The sequence below is a fragment of the Falco biarmicus genome, chromosome 1, assembly GCF_023638135.1.
Source record: "Falco biarmicus isolate bFalBia1 chromosome 1, bFalBia1.pri, whole genome shotgun sequence".
Classification (NCBI taxonomy): Eukaryota; Metazoa; Chordata; class Aves; order Falconiformes; family Falconidae; genus Falco; species Falco biarmicus.
In genome coordinates this window covers 39,061,434-39,080,970 of record NC_079288.1, presented here as the reverse complement: position 1 = coordinate 39,080,970, position 19,537 = coordinate 39,061,434, and the positions used below count along the sequence as shown (strand labels likewise).

Sequence of the window (19,537 nt, the reverse complement as noted above, 5' to 3'; positions counted from 1 at the left end):
ACATTTCAAAACAATTTGCCTGATGTCCACTTGTAAGTTTAGGACCTTATTTGACAGATATTACCTAAAGATTGTTGAAAGATTTATCCCTAGCAGTTTTCTTAATTAACAATAGAAATTCTCTGGCACAAGTTCAGTTACTAAGTAGGTGAATACTGAATTTCTGTGTCAACAGACAAGCAGCGCTTTTGTCTGGGAATTTCTGGAAGATGGGGGATGGGCTTAGCAACCTCACAGCAGTACATAGTGCCTATGCTAAGGAATTTGAAGGCTTAAAAGATGTGTAAAGGTTCCTAGGTATGCATGACTGTTTCCAAAATCTCTAGGTTGGCTATACCCCAGACTGGATCTTCTTACTGAGAAGTGTGATGAGAGTCAGTCCAGAGCAAGGCCTACAGTTCTCTCAGATGCTGGTACAGGATGAGGAGCCACTGGCTAACATTAACCAGGTGATGCCTACAACAAGAGTACTGGTCTCTTTCTAGACAGAGGTAATAGCATAGTTTTGGGGACTGGTAAGGCCAGTTCAGGTCTTAATTGACTTGGCTAGAAAAGTTACTAAACTAGTCAAGTTTGGTTGCTGTTAAGTCTTTAGAGGCAAGTGTGCTCTTAAGTTCTTGTGGAAGCTTTCTGGCTTACTGCTGTAATATTGGTAGTGGATCTGCCACAGTCTTAGTGTAAACAATAGAGTGCTACTGTCTTACTGTTGGCTTTAACGGAGCTTACATTAACTCCTCCCTTGCTGAGAATTTACAGGAAGATGAACAAATACACCTAAGTTCAGTGCTGGCTGCCAGTGGCCACTTCTAGTTAAATGGGTAGAGAAATAAGGCAACAATTTGCATCAAATAATTGCAGCTACTTAGAAATTTTCTAAGTGTTAGATTTTCTTTAGCAAGTATCCCAACAAGAAAGAAGGAATGGGATTTGCATGCTGTGTTAAAACTAAACAGTGGGTGGAAAATCTGGCATAATGGCTCAAAGTAATGTGCTGCTTACATTCTAGAGAAAAAGACGACAGAGTGGGAAACTTGTCTACTACCAGGGTGGTAATCCTCTGAAAACAAAGGGAATATAGCATGCCAGGTGCTGTGAGCTCCTGTTTTAACCTTCTAGCTAGACCTTTAACATATACAGAAAAATGTGCACGTGTGTATCTAGACCCCCTTTTCTAACTTGACCAATCTCAACAGATTGTGGATGTGTTCATGGAGAACAGTCTTATTCAGCAGTGCACATCCTTTCTGTTGGATGCCCTGAAAAATAACCGCCCTGCAGAAGGCCACCTTCAGACTCGTCTCCTGGAAATGAATTTGATTCATGCCCCTCAGGTAAGACCTCTTAACCTAGTTCCTCCAAAAAGTGAAGGAGAGACAGTAGTAGGCTTGCACAGTAATGTGATGTCTAATACTGACTTATAAGTAATTTAGCAATATCAAAGACTACTAATGAGTCACGGCTGTGACTTTTCAACAACTTTTAGGCTGAGCTGCTACGGTTCTCTGACAGTCTGAATATGAAATGTAACCTCCTAGGTTGCAGATGCCATTCTTGGAAACCAAATGTTTACACACTATGATCGTGCTCATATTGCCCAGTTATGTGAAAAAGCAGGTTTGCTCCAGCGAGCTTTGGAACACTACACTGATCTCTATGATATTAAACGTGCTGTTGTTCATACTCATCTCTTGAATCCTGAGGTAAGTCTCTTGTACAGGGTAAGAAAATGAAAGCTTAAGTAAAATGAACACCCTTTAGCACTTGTGTAGCTACCAAAATCCCTGCAGCCACTGAGATGCTTTGTAGGTACTGAAGTAGCACATGTAGCTATGTTTCAAAAAAATTGTCCAATTAATGATTAAACTGTAATCTGTATTTTCAGTGGCTTAAATCTGACCTAGTTTCCTGGGTGGGTGTTTCAAACCTTACTTCAAAACTGCGTGTTTTGTAGTTGTAAAGGTGGTGAGTGTGTTTCTTATTAAGTCTTTGGTCTTAATGCATGGAAGACTGCTTTAGTAGCTGGGGTAGAAACTGGCTAGTGGTCACATTTTAGAAATCAGTCATCCTATATAAGTTACTGAGAAAAATTTGTTTCTCTCTGCAGTGGCTTGTGAACTTCTTTGGCTCTCTCTCAGTTGAAGACTCTGTGGAGTGTTTACGTGCCATGCTGTCAGCCAACATTAGGCAAAACCTACAACTCTGCGTGCAAGTTGCTTCTAAATACCATGAGCAGCTTGGTACCCAGTCTCTTGTGGAGCTTTTTGAATCTTTCAAAAGCTATGAAGGTACAGTATTAGAGAGAAGCAGCTTAGTTGGAAGCCCTACTTGATTGAAACGAATAGTAACGATTGTAGCTTTTATGGGAGAGGTGCTTGTCACATGGCTGGACCTTAGGATGCATTTATCAAAGTGAGCTTATCACAGCGAGTTCTGGGGGTAGCTTTCTTCTAGACAGCTCAACCCTGCTGAGAGTCGCTTTCATTCAACCGCAGGAAAAATCAGAAGGACTTCCCCCCACACACACCTTTCAGGCTTCATCTTCCTTTCTGATCTTTGCTCAAGAGGGTTAAGAAACTAAGTTACAAGCTGAAGCCTGTACAGTCTGTAATTGCTTCACATACCCTTTTAACTGTGCTAAAAACATGTGACTCTTCCTAGGACTGTTCTATTTCTTGGGTTCCATTGTAAACTTCAGCCAGGATCCTGATGTTCACTTCAAGTACATCCAGGCAGCTTGCAAAACTGGTCAGATAAAGGAAGTGGAAAGAATCTGCCGTGAAAGTAACTGCTATAACCCGGAACGGGTGAAGAACTTTCTGAAGGTAATTATTCTGTCCAATGGATTGAGCAGTCCTCTGTATGTCTTGCTTAGCAGCAGATAATGGAGGGAAATACCAGCTCAAGGCTATGAGTAGTCTACTGTATAGCTGCAATAGGAATATGATGCTATTCCAGGCATATAATAGGTCCTTCTAGGCTACCTCTGGGAAAACAAACCAGTCTTTTTAAAACTAGCCCGTATGATATAACTTGTACCAAACTCATGAATTTATTGTCGCCTAACAGTGGGTGAATCCAGGCTGGCAGAAGGAAAGGCTGTGCTGAAGTATTCAGCAGAAGCTTTATCAAGGATATTGGCTAGACAAAGCTTTCTAAAACTAGAGTCAACCTGTACTACAACATTTCACATGCTTTGTGACTGGTAAAATAGGATTTTAATGCCACTTCATTTTGTGGTGTTGAGTTCTTGCCCCAGCAACAGTCTCCTGAATTGGTAGGTAAATTGATAATGATTGTGAAGCTAGAGCTGTAGGCCTAATGTGACACTTCATGAAGAGCCTAAACTTAAAACTCAACTGATACACTGGCTGCATGGTATTCATAGTGGATGACTTGCTTTTGAAGTCAGTTGCCTGCTTGTCAGTCTTAAATTGGAATGTGTTATGACTTCTAGTGCTAAAGGAACTTGGTCAGATTTTCCTGCTTTGAAAATGCTTCAGCAAATGGTGGTTGCTTACCTACTCTTCCCCCCCAATACAGGAGGCAAAGCTTACAGACCAGCTTCCTCTGATCATTGTCTGTGATCGATTTGACTTTGTTCATGACCTGGTGCTCTACTTATATCGCAATAACCTGCAGAAGTATATAGAGATTTATGTACAGAAGGTAAGGAAAATCCAGTTTTAAGTTCTTGCTGTTTCCTTTCTTAGAAGGAACTTAACATTTTAGTAGACTAAAGCAAAATCTGTGACGTCTTTTAGCTACTAGCTACTGCTAGTGCACAGGCTCTCCAATAAGCCTTTTGTCCATTACAAACTTAAGTGTAGTTTTTCCTGGAATGTGTATACAAATGTGTTATAATGTAAAATTCACTGCTCTAAAGCACAGCTTAAGTTAACTAGAGCTTCCCCATGTGGAAGACTGGGGGTCGCTTATTAGTAATGGTAATAACTAATTTGTATGATGGTGGCTTATTCTAGGTGAATCCTAGCCGTATACCAGCAGTGGTTGGAGGGCTTCTTGATGTGGATTGTTCTGAAGATGTCATTAAGAACTTGATCATGGTGGTTAGAGGCCAGTTCTCAACAGATGAGCTGGTGGCTGAAGTGGAAAAAAGAAATCGGTAATGAAAATGCATCTGTGTATACCAGTCCTAGGCTTTCCTGGCTCTGGTGTACACCCAAATGGAATTAGATGCAATTTTGTTGAATGATACAATCCTAATATTGTTTTAAGTTTCTTTATAGAAAAGCAGCTTAGATTTTCTAGTCAGTCTCTTGATATTTGAGCCATATAGGAATGCCTGACAGCACTGCATGACAAATAACATGGCTTTTGAACACTTCCTGTACAGCCAACCATGGGATGTACCTTTGAAGTAAATCACAGCTTGTGTAACTAGTTTTTAGTTACCTGTAAAATGAACAAATGGCTTTAAGCATGAAGAGCTGGCTAATAGAAAAGGAATTGAAAGGTAACATTGCAAAAGCATTGGCATCTGCAACCTTCCCTGATGTTAAACTGCAGATTTGGCCTCCACTCATTTAAGACTCACTAGAAATAACTGGTTGGGCTCTGTCTGCTTTTAAGTCTGACCAGCAGAATTGTTTGAAGTGAATGCTAGGTATTAATGGGTAGCGGTCAAGCATACCTCAGTTTGAATTATAAACCTAAAATGTTTGCTTTTTCAAAGGCTTAAGTTGCTGTTGCCATGGCTTGAATCAAGGATTCATGAAGGCTGTGAAGAACCTGCGACTCATAATGCCTTGGCCAAAATCTACATTGACAGTAACAATAATCCGGAGCGCTTCCTTCGTGAGAATCCTTACTATGACAGCCGTGTAGTTGGCAAATACTGTGAAAAGAGAGACCCTCATCTGGCCTGCGTTGCTTATGAGAGGGGACAGTGTGATCTGGAACTCATAAAGGTTAGCAAAACTGCATTTATCAACATGCTAGAACACCTTGCTGCCTGAAGTGGAAGCCTAGCTGGCTATTTGTCTAACACTTGCAGAATCCTGTCTTGGAGTCTCACTCAGGAGTTGAGGTAGGCAGGATTCATCTGCGTGGAGACAGTAATTTTTCTGTTGACAAGAGCTCTTATGCTATATGCCTGAACTAAAATTGTACAGCACTGCAATTGTAAGGTACCATTTGTGGCTTTCATCTACTGATTCTGTTCAGAATTAAATTATTTGGCCCAGATAATGAATATACCTTTGTTAATATGACTTCTTTGAGCCTTGAGCACTTGATCAGCAGATGGGACAGGCTGTCACCTAGCCTGACTACAGTAGGAGGAAAAGCTTCCCTGAAACTAGAATGAGGCTTGTAATTTTCCATTATTGTGGTTGACCTTCAGAGTTGCTCCAAAACTTAACTAGAAATGAGGGAAATAAATGCTGACCATCAAACTACAAGGACTTACTCTGATAGCATTCCTCTCCTATCTTAAGCTTGTAGATTCCTAGAACCTCCCTCAGAAGTTCAAGGGCAAGTGAAATTCCCAGGGTTCTCCGAACACATCTTGGTCTTAAACTGAACACCAGAGCTTAATGCCAGATTGTAATGCTTGTGGCTGCTGAAAAAGAAAACATTTTCCTCCTACCTGTGCTTCTGCATTAGTATATGCAAAGAATGTCAGCTGTGTAGGGGTAAGAACTAGCTTGTTTTGCCCTTTTGAAAGGAAGTAAACACTTCCCTGGCAAGAACTACCCTGTGAGTGTTAGAATGGTGGTAACCTAAGCTCACTGCTGAAAGTGGGTGACTTACCAATCTGAAACAGCTATTTTTTGAAGTAATACCTCCTCCGTAGCTAGGGGGTGGGGGTGGGGAAAGAGGAAGAAAAATGCTGGCTGCATTTGGCTGTTATTTCGAGATATGAAGGTGGCTCTGAACTGTTTTGCTAGGAAACTTCTGCTAGGATAAGCTTCAACATTCTGGTTGACTATAAAAACCTGTCAGTACCAGTTTATTTCTTGAACTGATGTTCTGAGTGGGTATTTCTGGTTCTGGAGGGAAAAAAAAATTTCCTCTAAGAATTATTCTTGAGATGTTGTTGCCTCCTAGAAGAGGGCCCTGCAACTAGATGTACAACATAAAGTAAAATTGTGCTACTACTAATTTGCTTACAGTAAAGTACTCGAGATTCCAAGAGCTAATTTGGATACTAACAAAACATGCCCTGTTAGTAGAAGATGGAATAGACCTTCACGTTTCTACTCTTCTAGTTGGAAATGGAAGCTAGTGGTACTAATAGGATCATAACTCATCCTTGCTGCACTTCTGTAGGAGAGTTCACATTTATTCTGTACCCTTAACACCTTAACGGGTGAATCAAAGCCACTTGCTACTTTGCACACTTCTAGTGTAAAGCTAATGATGCCAGATAGTATACCTATTTCTAGCTTTAAACACCAGCACCATTCCGAAGTTCACTACTTAACACTGCCCAGGCTAGTGGCTCCCTTTTCTAGATTTAAAACTTAAGTTCTTCAGGCTTCTGCAGGTCTTCACTTCAAACAGAAGCAAATAGTTACTGTGAAGCCACTGTCACAGTATTTGTGTCGGTCAAAACCAAGAGAAGCTATAGAAATTCTGCTGGAGACCTTCTCCATGAGCCTTCCAGATCAGAGGTTGGGTAAGAACCTGTCTGTGGCATTTAGCATTGGTCAGCAATTAGTTTTAGTCAGTCTTCTAGATTGTCTGATTCATAGCTAGCTAAACCTGTCTTGTGGTAGTGACCCTTAACATTAATGCCAATATTTGTAACTTCTTTAGGTCTGCAATGAGAACTCACTGTTTAAAAGTGAGGCTCGCTATCTGGTACGCAGGAAGGACCCTGAGCTCTGGGCAAATGTTCTGGAAGAAAACAACCCATTCAGGCGGCAGCTTATTGACCAGGTACAGTGCAAAAGCTAAACTGTCAGTATGAAGAAACCTCAGGATGTCTCAAATATTGTGGAGCTGTCTTCCCCTACAAGATCTCTTGAGGCCCTATCTCAACCATACAGAAACTTACAAGAGTTTGAGTGGCAGGTATTAATTCTGACCTTCATGGTCAGAGAATTTAGTTACCAGTAAGATATTATTTCTGTCCTGTGGAGTGACATACCTCTGGTGAACTTGCTCCCTATACAGACTCAAAGTGTGACTTTAATAGTTACTTCTATACTGGATAAAGCTCTTTCTTGCTGTCTTGACAAAATGCTCTGAGTTCTGAAGCCTTAGTCTGTGGTTCACTGGAATAGGTTGGCAAGTAGTTTATTTGGGGAAAATTCTTAATACTTCTCTACCTTCAAATCTAGGTTGTCCAAACAGCTTTATCAGAGACACAGGATCCAGAGGAGGTTTCTGTAACTGTGAAGGCTTTCATGACTGCTGACCTGCCTAATGAATTGATTGAGCTACTGGAAAAAATTGTCTTGGATAATTCCGTATTCAGTGAACACAGGTAAGAGGAGAGCATCCACAAGGTTAGCCTATTCAGTGCCTTTGTCTAGGCTGTGAAGTGACCCAAGTTATTTGTGGGCCTCTTGGTTGCAGGACTTAAGCATTCTTACATGTGTACAGTGAGGTGAAAAAGCAGGATTTGAAGTACTCCGTGCTTTAAGAACAGAGCTAGTTCACACTATGCAGTTTGCAGTGATGTGTTGTGAGAGGACAACACTGATTTATAAGCAGTTTCTTTTTGAAGGCAAATGCTAGTGCATCTCAATCTGGGGTTGAAAGGTTGTTGCTAGTGCCAGCAAGCGGGTGTATTTTTTTTGCATGTACAATACATGTCACTTAAGCAGGTGTTACCTTGCACTACTTATAGCCTGTGCCTTCTGTTAACCAAAGGAATCTCCAGAATTTGCTGATCTTGACTGCCATTAAGGCTGACCGCACTCGTGTGATGGAGTACATCAATCGGCTGGATAACTATGATGCCCCAGATATTGCAAACATTGCCATCAGTAATGAGCTATATGAAGAAGCCTTCGCTATATTCAGAAAATTTGATGTTAATACTTCAGCAGTTCAGGTGAGATGCGATTCCTTTATGAAGGTATAGAATGATAGCAATAGAGAGAATGGGAAGTGTACTGTTACATTGATTCTCAAGGAGTGATTGTCACCGAAATCGTTGAGACTTAAGAGTACAGTTGCTGTATGATGCTAAGTTGCAGGGAGAAGTGGGATTATGTGCAAAAAAGTGCAAAACAAAGTAAAAATAATGACTGGAGAGGCTCACCTGGTCAAAGTAATCAAAGAGTTGGTACTAGGCACTATACACTTGGGGTGTGTGTGCTGCATTTGACTCGGGGGCTGCCTTGGAGACATAGTTGAAAGGTGCAGAAGTAAATGCTACTAGATGTTGTCTTTAGGCCAGCCTTACTGACTTGTGTAAGGCAGAGAAGGAACAGTAGCAACAAGAGTCTTATTCTCACTGCCTCTACTTCACTGGACAGAAATGACTGTTCTAAAAGCAGTTATCTTGATTGCTAAAAGCAGTTATCTTGATTGCTTACACAGAACAGCATATACACTTGAAGGAAGGGTTCTGTTATATTAACATTTAATTTTTTTAACTTGCAACTTCAATTTCAAACAGGTGCTGATTGAGCACATTGGCAACTTAGACCGTGCTTATGAATTTGCAGAGAGATGTAACGAACCAGCAGTATGGAGCCAGCTTGCCAGAGCACAGCTCCAGAAGGACTTGGTGAAAGAAGCCATTGACTCCTATATAAAGGCAGATGATCCATCTGCCTACATGGAAGTTGTTCAAGCAGCTAATAGAAATGGTAAGGCAAAGCATCCCTGAACTTAGGATTGCTTGAGCGTGAGCTATGTTCTTGCATCTACATCAGGCAGCAGGGATTCTTAAGACTTAGGAATTCTGTTTCAGAGGAAATGGGAGCAGTCAGTACGTGGCACGGATGAGTCATTTAGATTCCTGTCAACATGCTTGTCTGTGTTGCTATACCAAAGATAGACCTTCCTGTGGAGAGAAATTGGGCTGTTATAATCTAAAATATAGCCAAGTATCATGTATCTATATAGCTGTATATGGCAGAATTGCTTGCCAACTGGATTGTAGAATAGTTGCAAGAAGTTAAACCTTATGTGAAGGTGACTTGGTGTTTAGCAGGGAATTCTGTAACTAATGTGAACAATTTTTAGTATTATGGTGGAGGAGACCCTTGATACTACTGGTGAAAGCTTCCTAAGGTGGGCAAGGTGAAGCAATACAGAACGATTAAACAGAAGATCTTAAATATCTCTTCTCTCTTCAAGATAACTGGGAGGACCTAGTCAAGTTCTTACAGATGGCCAGGAAGAAAGCTAGAGAGTCTTATGTAGAGACAGAACTTATTTTTGCTTTGGCAAAAACTAATCGTCTGTCAGAGCTGGAGGAGTTTATTAGTGGCCCTAATAATGCCCATATACAACAGGTATGTCTTGATCCACATACATACAACATGTATGACTTGCTGCTTATCTGACTCCTGATTCTTGCTGTTACCCTTGTTTACCTTGGACTCTTAAACCAGGTTGGTGATCGCTGTTATGAAGAGGGGATGTATGAAGCAGCAAAGCTACTTTATAACAACGTATCCAACTTTGCTCGCCTGGCATCTACCTTGGTGCACCTTGGAGAGTATCAGGCAGCGGTGGACAGTGGCCGCAAAGCCAACAGCACAAGGACTTGGAAGGAGGTAACTTGTTTTTTAATAGTCTGCAGAATGTGCTATACTGTTGCTTCTGAGCTGTAGCTTTATTTCTGATAGTAGCTTGCTAACTGTTTCTGGTTATAGGGTATGTCTACAGATTTACAAGCTGTCATCTTGGCCGAGATAACAAAGCTGAGATTCAAAAGTGTAAAATGAATGGCAGAGATTATAAATCCAGAAACATCTGTTTAGAATTGTACATAAGCCTCAAATTTTGTAAAGCTTTGCTAATTAACTTTCCCTTTAATGTAAGGAGATTCAGCACTGCAGTATTCTTGCATTAACTGTTTGCTAACTCATTACAGGTCTGCTTCGCCTGTGTGGATGGAAAGGAATTCCGCTTGGCACAGATCTGTGGTTTACACATAGTCATCCATGCTGATGAACTTGAAGAGCTGATCAGTTACTATCAGGTTAGATTACTGTTAATATCCTAGAAGACTTTAAACAGAATTTGTGTATCTGCTAGTAAAGTGGTTACAGATAAAACCCAATACCCTCTGGGGACTGATACTTAAATTTATTCTTCCTCCCATCTCCATGTCCTAATAGCTTTCATGCATTTTTTCTGTAGTAAATGTAAGAGTGGTAGTTCTCACTGGCTCTTCTTCTGCAATTCTGTTGTCTTATTGGAACAGTGTCTTACAAATCTAAGTGCTCTTATTTGGAGAGAAAAGCAAAGCATATTGAGTTTCAGCAAATGTGTGTTTTAGTAAGCTTTAAGTGCCAGTTGGTTATGAATTTGCAATTTATCCTTTATTTTCCTAACATCTAGGATCGTGGCTACTTTGAAGAACTGATTGCCCTTTTGGAAGCTGCTTTGGGCCTAGAGCGTGCTCACATGGGAATGTTTACTGAACTTGCCATCTTATACTCCAAATTCAAGCCTCAGAAAATGAGGGAGCATCTGGAGCTCTTCTGGTCTAGAGTTAATATTCCAAAGGTATACAGTAAGGTAGCTACACTGCAAGTGAAGGTGGAAAGCTGTCAGGGAATCAAACTGACGGATTTTTTGTTTTATTAGGTACTCAGAGCTGCAGAACAGGCTCATCTCTGGGCAGAACTTGTATTTCTCTATGACAAGTATGAGGAGTATGATAATGCAATAATTACTATGATGAATCATCCCACTGATGCCTGGAAAGAAGGGCAGTTTAAAGACATAATTGCCAAGGTAAGTAGCTAGTTAACTGAATCCATGCTGAAAGTTTCTTTCAGAACAGAGGCAAAAACACACAACAGAGTTGCTGTTTAGATAATGAGTTTGCTTAAGCTACTCAATTTTCCTGCTGTACTTAAACCAACTTCCAGTCATTTTAGCACAAGAATTAATCTAATTCTATACACTACATTTTCTGCTGTGCAGTACATCTGTTGAGTGGCAGCAGCTAGTACAATGTTTGCAGAGCCTGCTCAGGGTCATAGGTCACAAGCAAGAGGCCTAACTTCCTTAATACCTTTGAGCTGAGTGCTGTTTAAGTCTGAGGCTGTAACTGGTCTTGAAAGATCTCTGCAAATGTTTGCAGCTGTTTTGGTGTGAAAATTGGTTTTAGCAGTCCCATGAATACAGCAGAGAATAGTGAATTAATTATTAGTTTAGGCAAGGATCAAGACAACACATTCTTACTGGTGTTAAGGTTTCAAGGCAACAACTTACTGGTTAAGCCTACAACCTTTACTGGCTTCAGGAGTTCAGCAAATGCTGACATTAAGAGTAGTGGGCTATCTGTGCCAGGATCTCCTAACTGGATTAGGTTAGAACTGGTTTGTACTACCCCTGGTAGCTTGTGTCTTCACTGTCTGGAAGCAGATGGCACAGGAAGCAGTCATAAGATTGAACAGGAATTCTGCATGTAGGTGTAACACTTCTGGCCTCTAGAAGGAAACTTAAGCTGTTACTTAAGAGTCAGATAAACTTTGTGTTAAGTGGTCTGAACCAAGGACCTTAGGCTTACTTGTGTTTGAAGTACTAACTAGTCTAACCATGCAGGTGGCCAATGTGGAGCTGTACTACAAAGCCTTGCAGTTCTACTTGGACTACAAACCTCTGCTGATCAATGATCTCCTGCTTGTATTATCTCCACGACTGGATCACACCAGGACAGTCAATTTTTTCTCAAAGGTGAGTTTGGGAGCTGGCAGATGACAAGAAATCTTGTAATCTCTTCACAGTAATGAGTAATAGCAGTTTCTTCAGGATGATGTAACTATTTTTACTTTCATCTTTCCCACATGTAGTAGAAAATGTAGAACATCCTCTTGTTCAAGTTAAGACACTCCAGTCTCTGGCTGGAAAACAGGTTGACATCTGTCAGGTAGCTTTGCCTCCAGTACAAAGGCCTGAGAAGCAGCTCAATCCTGGCTTGATACAGGAAGAGTTAGCATAACTGGCCTGGAAGGCTGTTCTATTTTACTTCTGACAGTACAAGGTGCTTTGTCTGAAGGGTTTTGTTGGTAAGCACAAATTCTTGTAATAATAAGTGGGAACCTATTTTAGGAGTATGAAGTGTGAGAATTGGTATACTTATCTTGTATTTGAAACATCTTAATTCCAGGTTAATCAGCTACTTCTAGTAAAGCCTTATCTGCGTTCAGTCCAGAACCACAACAACAAAGGAGTTAATGAAGCACTAAACAACCTCTTAACAGAGGAGGAAGATTACCAGGTGAGCCTCACAAAATGGATTACTAGGCCTGAGGGATGCTCCTCTTCAACAAAAAGAGGCCATAGTTTGGTTGTTCTGTAGCTGACACAGTAATTTCCTTGAGTAGAAGATAACTTAGGCAGTGTAGTAGTAGTGGGGGCAGAATCTGGTCCTTAGTAGGCAGGATTCTTGAGACACTGTGATAATTTGCAAGCAATGCAGATGCCACAGTTGTTTTTCTAGACTTCATAAAGGTCAGTATCAGGTGTGTACTCTGCTGGGCAACACTTCTGTAAACAGATTTGCTTCTGGCCTCATTGGCTGCTATTTGGAAGACACACTTTGTCTTTTAAAGGTAACTAGCTTTTCCGTCCTGTTAAGTGAAGTCAGTGTGACCTTAGCATCTTGCTTTGTTAAAAATGATCTTCTGGAGAGATGCATGGAACATGCAGGGTAAACAAGCTGTAGCTGTAGTGTTAGTATCCAGCTGGCAGAACCTAAACACTTGTGCACTGTGCTTCAGGTGCTTCTCTACTGTAGTTCTTGCCTATTACCATTTGGAAACATGTGTAATAACTCTCTCTCAAACAGGGTTTGAGAGCTTCCATTGATGCCTATGACAACTTTGATAACATAACATTGGCTCAGCGTCTGGAAAAGCACGAACTAATTGAATTTAGGCGTATTGCAGCATACTTGTATAAGGGTAACAACCGCTGGAAACAGAGTGTGGAGCTGTGCAAGAAAGACCGTCTATATAAGGTGAGTTAATGCTGACTTTCTTCCTGTCAAAAAGAAGTCAGAGCTATGAAGCATAGATATTCTGGATACTGAATGTTTCATTAGTTTCAAATCTGGAGTTCTAATTAGTCTTAGCCCTTCGCTTAGTTTAAGTGAAGACTCTTAAAGCAGAAGAGTTTGCAATTTCGAATGTGTATCTTAAAATCAAATTTCATAATGTTATCCTGTACTTGTAGACCTATCTTTATCAATCAATTGCATCCATACAGTTTTCTTATCAGTACAGAAAATCCTCCATAGAACTGAAGATTTATGCCCTTGTAAGGGTACAAATGAAGCAGGATTACAATGGTATGGTTTTCAAGCCTGTAGTGAGTTCACATGGGCCAGTCCTTGCCTATTCTGTAGAAGAGCTGATGAATAATCTTCTCTCTTGCCACATAGCAAGCAGTTGATGCAATAATCTCTTCTACTGTGGGCAGTCCTTAATATCTAATGGTGAGGTAGGTGGGATACCAGAAAGATTGTTTATCTATTCTGCCACAAAACTAAAAATCTCATCAGGTCACTTCAGGTACTTAAGGAAAGCCTGTTGAATAATGTTAATACAAGTATCTGGGTTGCCTCAAAATAAGAGGACTTAACTGAGTGTATGTTCTGTAACTTTGCTCCTACAGAACATGCCTGGTGTTGTTAAAGACCTGACTTCATGGTATGGCAAATAATCTGGCTTATCTAGCTAGCAATAACATGCACATAAGGTATAAAGTGAGATGCTGACAAGCAAGGGTCAAGCTTAACTGTTGTTCCTTTTCTGTAGGATGCTATGCAGTATGCTGCAGAGTCCAAAGATGCTGAGCTGGCTGAGAAGCTGCTTCAGTGGTTCCTGGAAGAAGGCAAGCAGGAGTGCTTTGCAGCCTGCCTTTTCACATGTTACGACTTGCTGCACCCAGATGTAGTCCTTGAGTTGGCATGGAGGCATAACATCATGGACTTTGCAATGCCTTATTTCATCCAAGTGATGAGAGAGTACCTTACCAAAGTGAGTATTGCATAGGCTAAAAAGTTAAGACTTCCAGTGTGCTGGATGACTAGCATTATGCAAACCAGAGCTCTTTGCATGTATTTGAAATATTGTTGTTCTTCATAGACTAAGTCATCTATGAAGTTCTGTGGGTTTAATACCTTTAGGCTAGTTGGCAAAACTTATAAATGGATGCCTTTGGACTTGAAAGAGGTCTAGTTAAACTTTGGCTTTTAACAGTGGACATAAGCAACTGTGTGCTTTTTAGAGCAGCTCCATAGTTGATGAAGCTGAAAACTTGGTGAGGGCAATTTGTATCACTCTTTACTTTATGAAACTATTGAAGTACTCAGTTTTCTTGTTGCAGAGAATATAGCCATAGGAGTAGACTACTGAGACTTTTTTTCCCACCCAAAAAAAGAAAACAGAACTTTGGATATGTAGTCTGGGTGTACAATGCTGATACCAATAGCTAGTCCTCAGTTGAGAGGAGAGATTCTGATAATATGTGGTCCTGAAACGTTTGTGCCAAACAGATGTAATATACTAAGCTAAGATCCTTCCTTAGAAGGCTGTAGGGTTGCATAGGGCATCCCAGTAAAAAACTTCATTAAAATGTGTAATCTAAAAGTGATTCAGGTTGCTTCTAATCAAGTCATGTTAAGTATTCCCCTCTGAATTTTCTTGCAGGTTGATGGGCTGTTCTATAAGGTGACACTCTGATTTCAAACTCTTTGTGTTCACTTGTGTCCCTCGATATCCTAGGTTTCTTTTACAGGAATCTAGCTGTAGCTTCTGCCAGAAGAGCAGTGTAATTTAGCTCTAACTCATTTCCTGTTCACTTTCTAATGCTAAAAGGGTAACTATTCACAAGCAACTTGAAAATCCAACCAGACTCTGCTCCTCATCATGGGAAACAGAAGCAAGTGATTGAGCAGGTCTTGAGTATTTAGACCCTGGTTCACTGTATTACAGATATATTGTGGCAGGGATGATGCTGTTCATGAGTAAACAAAAGCAGTTGCCGTGTAACAGGATGTGGTTTAAGTGCAAATTGCTTGTTATGCTGTAAATTACTGAAGAGTGCAATCTTTCAGGCATGGTGAGTTTACAGAAGCTTTAATGCTGCTATTCAAACCTTTTGCCTGTTAAATATCATGAAAGTACTTGCACAGATCTTGAACACTGCTGCCTCCTTATATTCTACCGAGGAGAAACTTGCCACACAAGTTCACCCAAACTCTTCCATGTGAGGTTTAGGTCTAAAATAATGCTTTTTAAACTGCTGGTTGGATTTACAAGTAATTACATGTACTAAATACGGGATAACTTGCCAGAAGGAAAATCTGCATGGTGAAAGTGGTTTACAGTGGAACTAATTTAGTCTGTTGAATTAACTGCAAAACATGGAATTAGAATGGGCCTTCAGTGTGGTATGTCTAAAATCGTCACGTAACTAACTTCAAAAGTACAAAATAATAGACTAGTTTACCAGCAGGGTGTATACGTCTTCCAGAACTTACCTTTCTTTTATGCATAAAAACGTGCTAAAGCACAGAACGGCCTATGTCCCAGAAGGGGCCAGGCTCACAAAGTATGATGATGCTCGTTTGGAAACCTTTTGAACAACTTCAGTTATAGGCAGCAAAGCAGATAGCTGTTTAGGCTTTCCTGGAGAGCTGCTCTTGTCCCTTATTCAGGATGTCTGCTCTCGGCATGCTTGCTGTCCCTCCAACAGAGGGAGTAACTACACTGCTGTTCAGAGTTCCTTAATGCTTTAGGGGCAGTAAAGAGGAAAGTCTAATCCAAGAGAGAGTAGGAATCCCAGGTTGTAAGTAGAGCAATACAACTAGTTTGAAACTGATAGCTCTCAATTGCTTTGATCTATGGTAATATGGATAGCATTTGTAGCACCAATATTTAGAGTGTTACCCTGAAGAGCTCTTCAGCTGACAGAACTGGTTACAGACCTACTGCCACTCAAGTTAGTAATTTGAGTTGCAAACTTCAAAAATTCCAGTAAACTGTTAAACACCAGATCTAGATAACATCTCTGAAGTATAATAGAGACCTCTATTGCAGCACTTCTCAGACCAGATATGATTGTTGCAGTGGGAGAAGATGAGGAGTAGTGGAAATACAGCATTAGGCTAAACGTAGATTTGCCCAGGATGTTAGTACTGGCTGTATCTGGATGTGAAGCTGTGTGGGGTTGTTGTTTTAATGCCTTGCAGTCTTCAGTGTCAACAGATCTCTCATTGAAGATATAACTTGTTAAACCTGAGAGAAGGAAGGTACTGTTGCCTTCTCAGATTATGCACCACCCCCCCACCCCCCCAATTTGAATTTGTGTTCAGGGCTCCTGCATTACTCTAGCACTTCCACAAATGTGTTTAACGTGAACAGAGCTTCACTTGACAGCACTGGGATCTATATAAAGCTGATACTATAGACCACTTTCCATGATGGTTCTAGAGTTTCCTCTAGAAGTTTATGTGAATACTAATATAGTTAAACCAGCGCTCTGCAGCCCAGGTTAGGCTGTAGTCCTAGATAATATCAGACTTAGTGAGTCTAGAATATTTCCATGTATCTGGGTGCTCTCATTGAAGGGGAGAGGATTTGCAGGTTAATACATAAGTATAGGTTAGGCTAGGCCCATTTGAAGTAATACTTTGACCTGCAATCTGATGGGCTTGTTTTCTGGGTCATAGAGCTAACAGTGACTAGAATAGGGCCCCAAAAAGTGCTTTGCTTGAAGGTAATGATGGTCTCAGTTGCATTTGACAGCTACTGTTTATTGCAATAAATCTAAAGCAGCTGGGAGGGCAGGTTTACAACATTGCTTGCTGGGAACATGCAGACATCTGTTGTCTCCAACTTGCATTAGTAAAAGGAGCACTTGACAGCTAAGGTACCAGGCATGAAAAGCTTCACACGATGGTGCAGTTCCTAGAAAAGGCCTTCATAAATCTCCTGTTCGCTTCGATGTAGGTCGATAAACTTGATGCTTCTGAAAGCCTAAGAAAAGAAGAGGAACAAGTAACTGAACCCACTCCAATAGTATTTGGTAGGTGAAAGACTTGGTTTTAATTGGTTACCTATTGTCACTCTGGTCTCATTTTGTGGAGGTAACTTAAATTACTACCTCCAGTCAAAGTAAACTGGTTTCAACTAGATAGTAAAATGGTTGTTTGCTACATGAACTGTATATTTTGAAGTGACATCTCACTCTTATAGTACTTCTGCTCTTCAGCTAAAGTATTGCTCCTCTTACATGGCTCAGAACTCTAGCTTAGGAATAGTCTTTCAGTATGGTGACAGGACATACCAAGGTGTACACAACCCCAGGAATAACTTAGAGAGCATGCAAATTCCTCCTGTTATTCCTGTCTAAGAGGAATGTGTCTGCTTTCTGCTTTTCCAAGTAGAAAGGCAGACTGGCTTTCTAGCTCACCCATTTTAAGACACATACAGCCAAAAAAACATGGCTGCCCTCAAGTATGCTGCTATTTTAGAAGCCCTTCTGAAGAGGCATTCTGCTAACAAGCACCTAGAGTGGCTGGTAAGGGAAGGATGTGACTGGTTCACTGTCTGATGTAAATGTTAACCTGAATTTAACATATGCATGAGGCATGTGTGGTCATAGTGATGAAGACAAGTCTGTCAAGGTATGCTCAGGCCTTTTGCAGCACTCGCCAGACTGTGAGACCTAACAGACCTAACTATGTGCTTGAATTGCTTTACTTTTCAGTTCTGACCATGCATGAGTTAAATAATATCAGTTTGTTTGGCCTTCAGTATGGTCTCTTCAAAACAAGCCATGTTTATCATGTCAAGATGAGTTGATGCTCATCTTTCTTCTGAGTCCTGCCTTGCTTTTGTAGTTTTCTGGTAGCAAGGGCAGACGGCCCAGGTGCCCACTCTGTGGTGCATGATGAGTAATAGTGTGACTTGCTAGTGTATGCTTGCACAGTGGCTGATTTTTAGCTAAAGCCTCATAATCCTGTCCCATGGTATGCTAGCATTAGGGAAGCTTGAGTTCTTAAACTAACTTTCTTTTTTTCTTATGCTTTTCTAGGCCAGCAGTTGATGTTAACAGCAGGCCCCAGTGCAGTACCTCCCCAGGCAAACTTCCCATATGGATACACAGCACCAGGATTCACCCAGCCGCCTGTTTATGGTTTCAATATGTAACTAGCTCTCTGACAGACCTTCACTGTCTCTGTTCTCTTCCTTCCCGTCCCTTTTTAACTTCTCCAAGAAGTGTACAATGGTCCTAAAGGCACAGATGACCTTCTGTTGGTTGAACACACTTGCTGCCTGGCTCAGTGAGGAGACTTCAACGGGATGCCTGTTACTGTTATTTATTGATTATTGTCCGGTTACATTTCAACTTCTGAAAGGCAGCTTTTGTTAATGACATTGTGAGACTCTTGTCTGAAGTTAAGGCACTATTTCACTAACTCATATAGCAATAACTGCTTGAGGCCAGGGGGAAGAGAGCATATTTTTTTCTTTTGCAGAGCCCATTGAAGGCAGCTGGGAAATTGCCTGGCGCAAAGTTGTTAAAGCTTTAGCTGAAGCTACTGAAGTAGCAGGGTTGTTAACAATTCAGTGAAGCATCTCGTTAATAATGAATTGTTGAAAGCTTGTGTACATCTGACTACCCCATTTTATTTGCAGTCTTATGTGCAAAAGAAAACGAGCTTTCTAATATTTGTGCTCTGAATGTTTAGAGAAATATTGGGAAAGTTTCCTTTTCTGGATGATAATGCTGTTGGGGTTCAATGCTGTTGGAGTCTGTTCTATATTTTCTGGAGTAGATCTGAGACTTGAAGAAAATAAATCTTCTCATGCCAGAGAGCAAACACTTCCCAGATCCTTTTGTTTAACAAGAAGAGAGCATGTTACTTATTGACGTTAAATGGTACTAAAGGAAACCTCAGCTATGTGTGGCAAGTGAACATAGGAGTGTGCATGGGCTGCCAAAGCACTAGAGATGCAAGAGCACAGTGTCAGGGTTAGGGAGTGGGGTCGCACTGCTAAAATACTGAGGCAGTAGGGAAGGGCCATAATCCTGACTTTTTATTTGCACCTTTAATTGATTCTGGCATTGGCTTCCTGCCACACCATGTTCTGACCCTGTCTGGTGGACAGAGTCAGCACCGCCTGAATTAACAGGGTGCTGTGACTCCATTCTGCTATGCTGCAGTAGCACCAACAGCGTGTCCATCACCCACCTCTTTGAGAATGCCAACAGGGATGTATTATTACTTTGTGCCACTTCAAATACATGTATCATTAACGTTTTATGTGCTTAGATAACAATGTATAATTTATGGTTATGAATCTTGTGCTAATCTTGAATATTATAAAAGTCCAACTATAAATGTAAAACTGCAGTA

The 19,537-nt window shown here is 40.8% G+C and overlaps 1 protein-coding gene across 2 annotated transcripts in view; it reads left to right on the top strand.

Moving 5' to 3' along the window:
• CLTCL1 (clathrin heavy chain like 1) overlaps positions 1-19,537 on the top strand; it is a 35,396-nt gene extending 15,859 nt beyond the window's left edge. The window contains exons 10-32 of one of the 2 annotated variants that reach the window (XM_056359434.1): positions 327-449; positions 1,194-1,331; positions 1,536-1,700; positions 2,105-2,285; positions 2,659-2,822; positions 3,541-3,666; positions 3,981-4,123; positions 4,694-4,928; positions 6,781-6,903; positions 7,308-7,453; positions 7,843-8,026; positions 8,597-8,789; positions 9,283-9,440; positions 9,540-9,704; positions 10,025-10,132; positions 10,495-10,662; positions 10,744-10,893; positions 11,710-11,841; positions 12,275-12,385; positions 12,956-13,126; positions 13,926-14,147; positions 17,124-17,199; positions 18,211-19,537. In XM_056359434.1, coding sequence (XP_056215409.1) covers positions 327-449; positions 1,194-1,331; positions 1,536-1,700; positions 2,105-2,285; positions 2,659-2,822; positions 3,541-3,666; positions 3,981-4,123; positions 4,694-4,928; positions 6,781-6,903; positions 7,308-7,453; positions 7,843-8,026; positions 8,597-8,789; positions 9,283-9,440; positions 9,540-9,704; positions 10,025-10,132; positions 10,495-10,662; positions 10,744-10,893; positions 11,710-11,841; positions 12,275-12,385; positions 12,956-13,126; positions 13,926-14,147; positions 17,124-17,199; positions 18,211-18,326 — 3,498 coding nt within the window. In that variant the 3' untranslated portion in view covers positions 18,327-19,537. Of the gene's footprint in view, positions 1-326; positions 450-1,193; positions 1,332-1,535; positions 1,701-2,104; positions 2,286-2,658; positions 2,823-3,540; positions 3,667-3,980; positions 4,124-4,693; positions 4,929-6,780; positions 6,904-7,307; positions 7,454-7,842; positions 8,027-8,596; positions 8,790-9,282; positions 9,441-9,539; positions 9,705-10,024; positions 10,133-10,494; positions 10,663-10,743; positions 10,894-11,709; positions 11,842-12,274; positions 12,386-12,955; positions 13,127-13,925; positions 14,148-14,819; positions 17,103-17,123; positions 17,200-18,210 lie in introns of those variants that run through there. The other variant, XM_056359441.1, reaches the window with a different exon arrangement.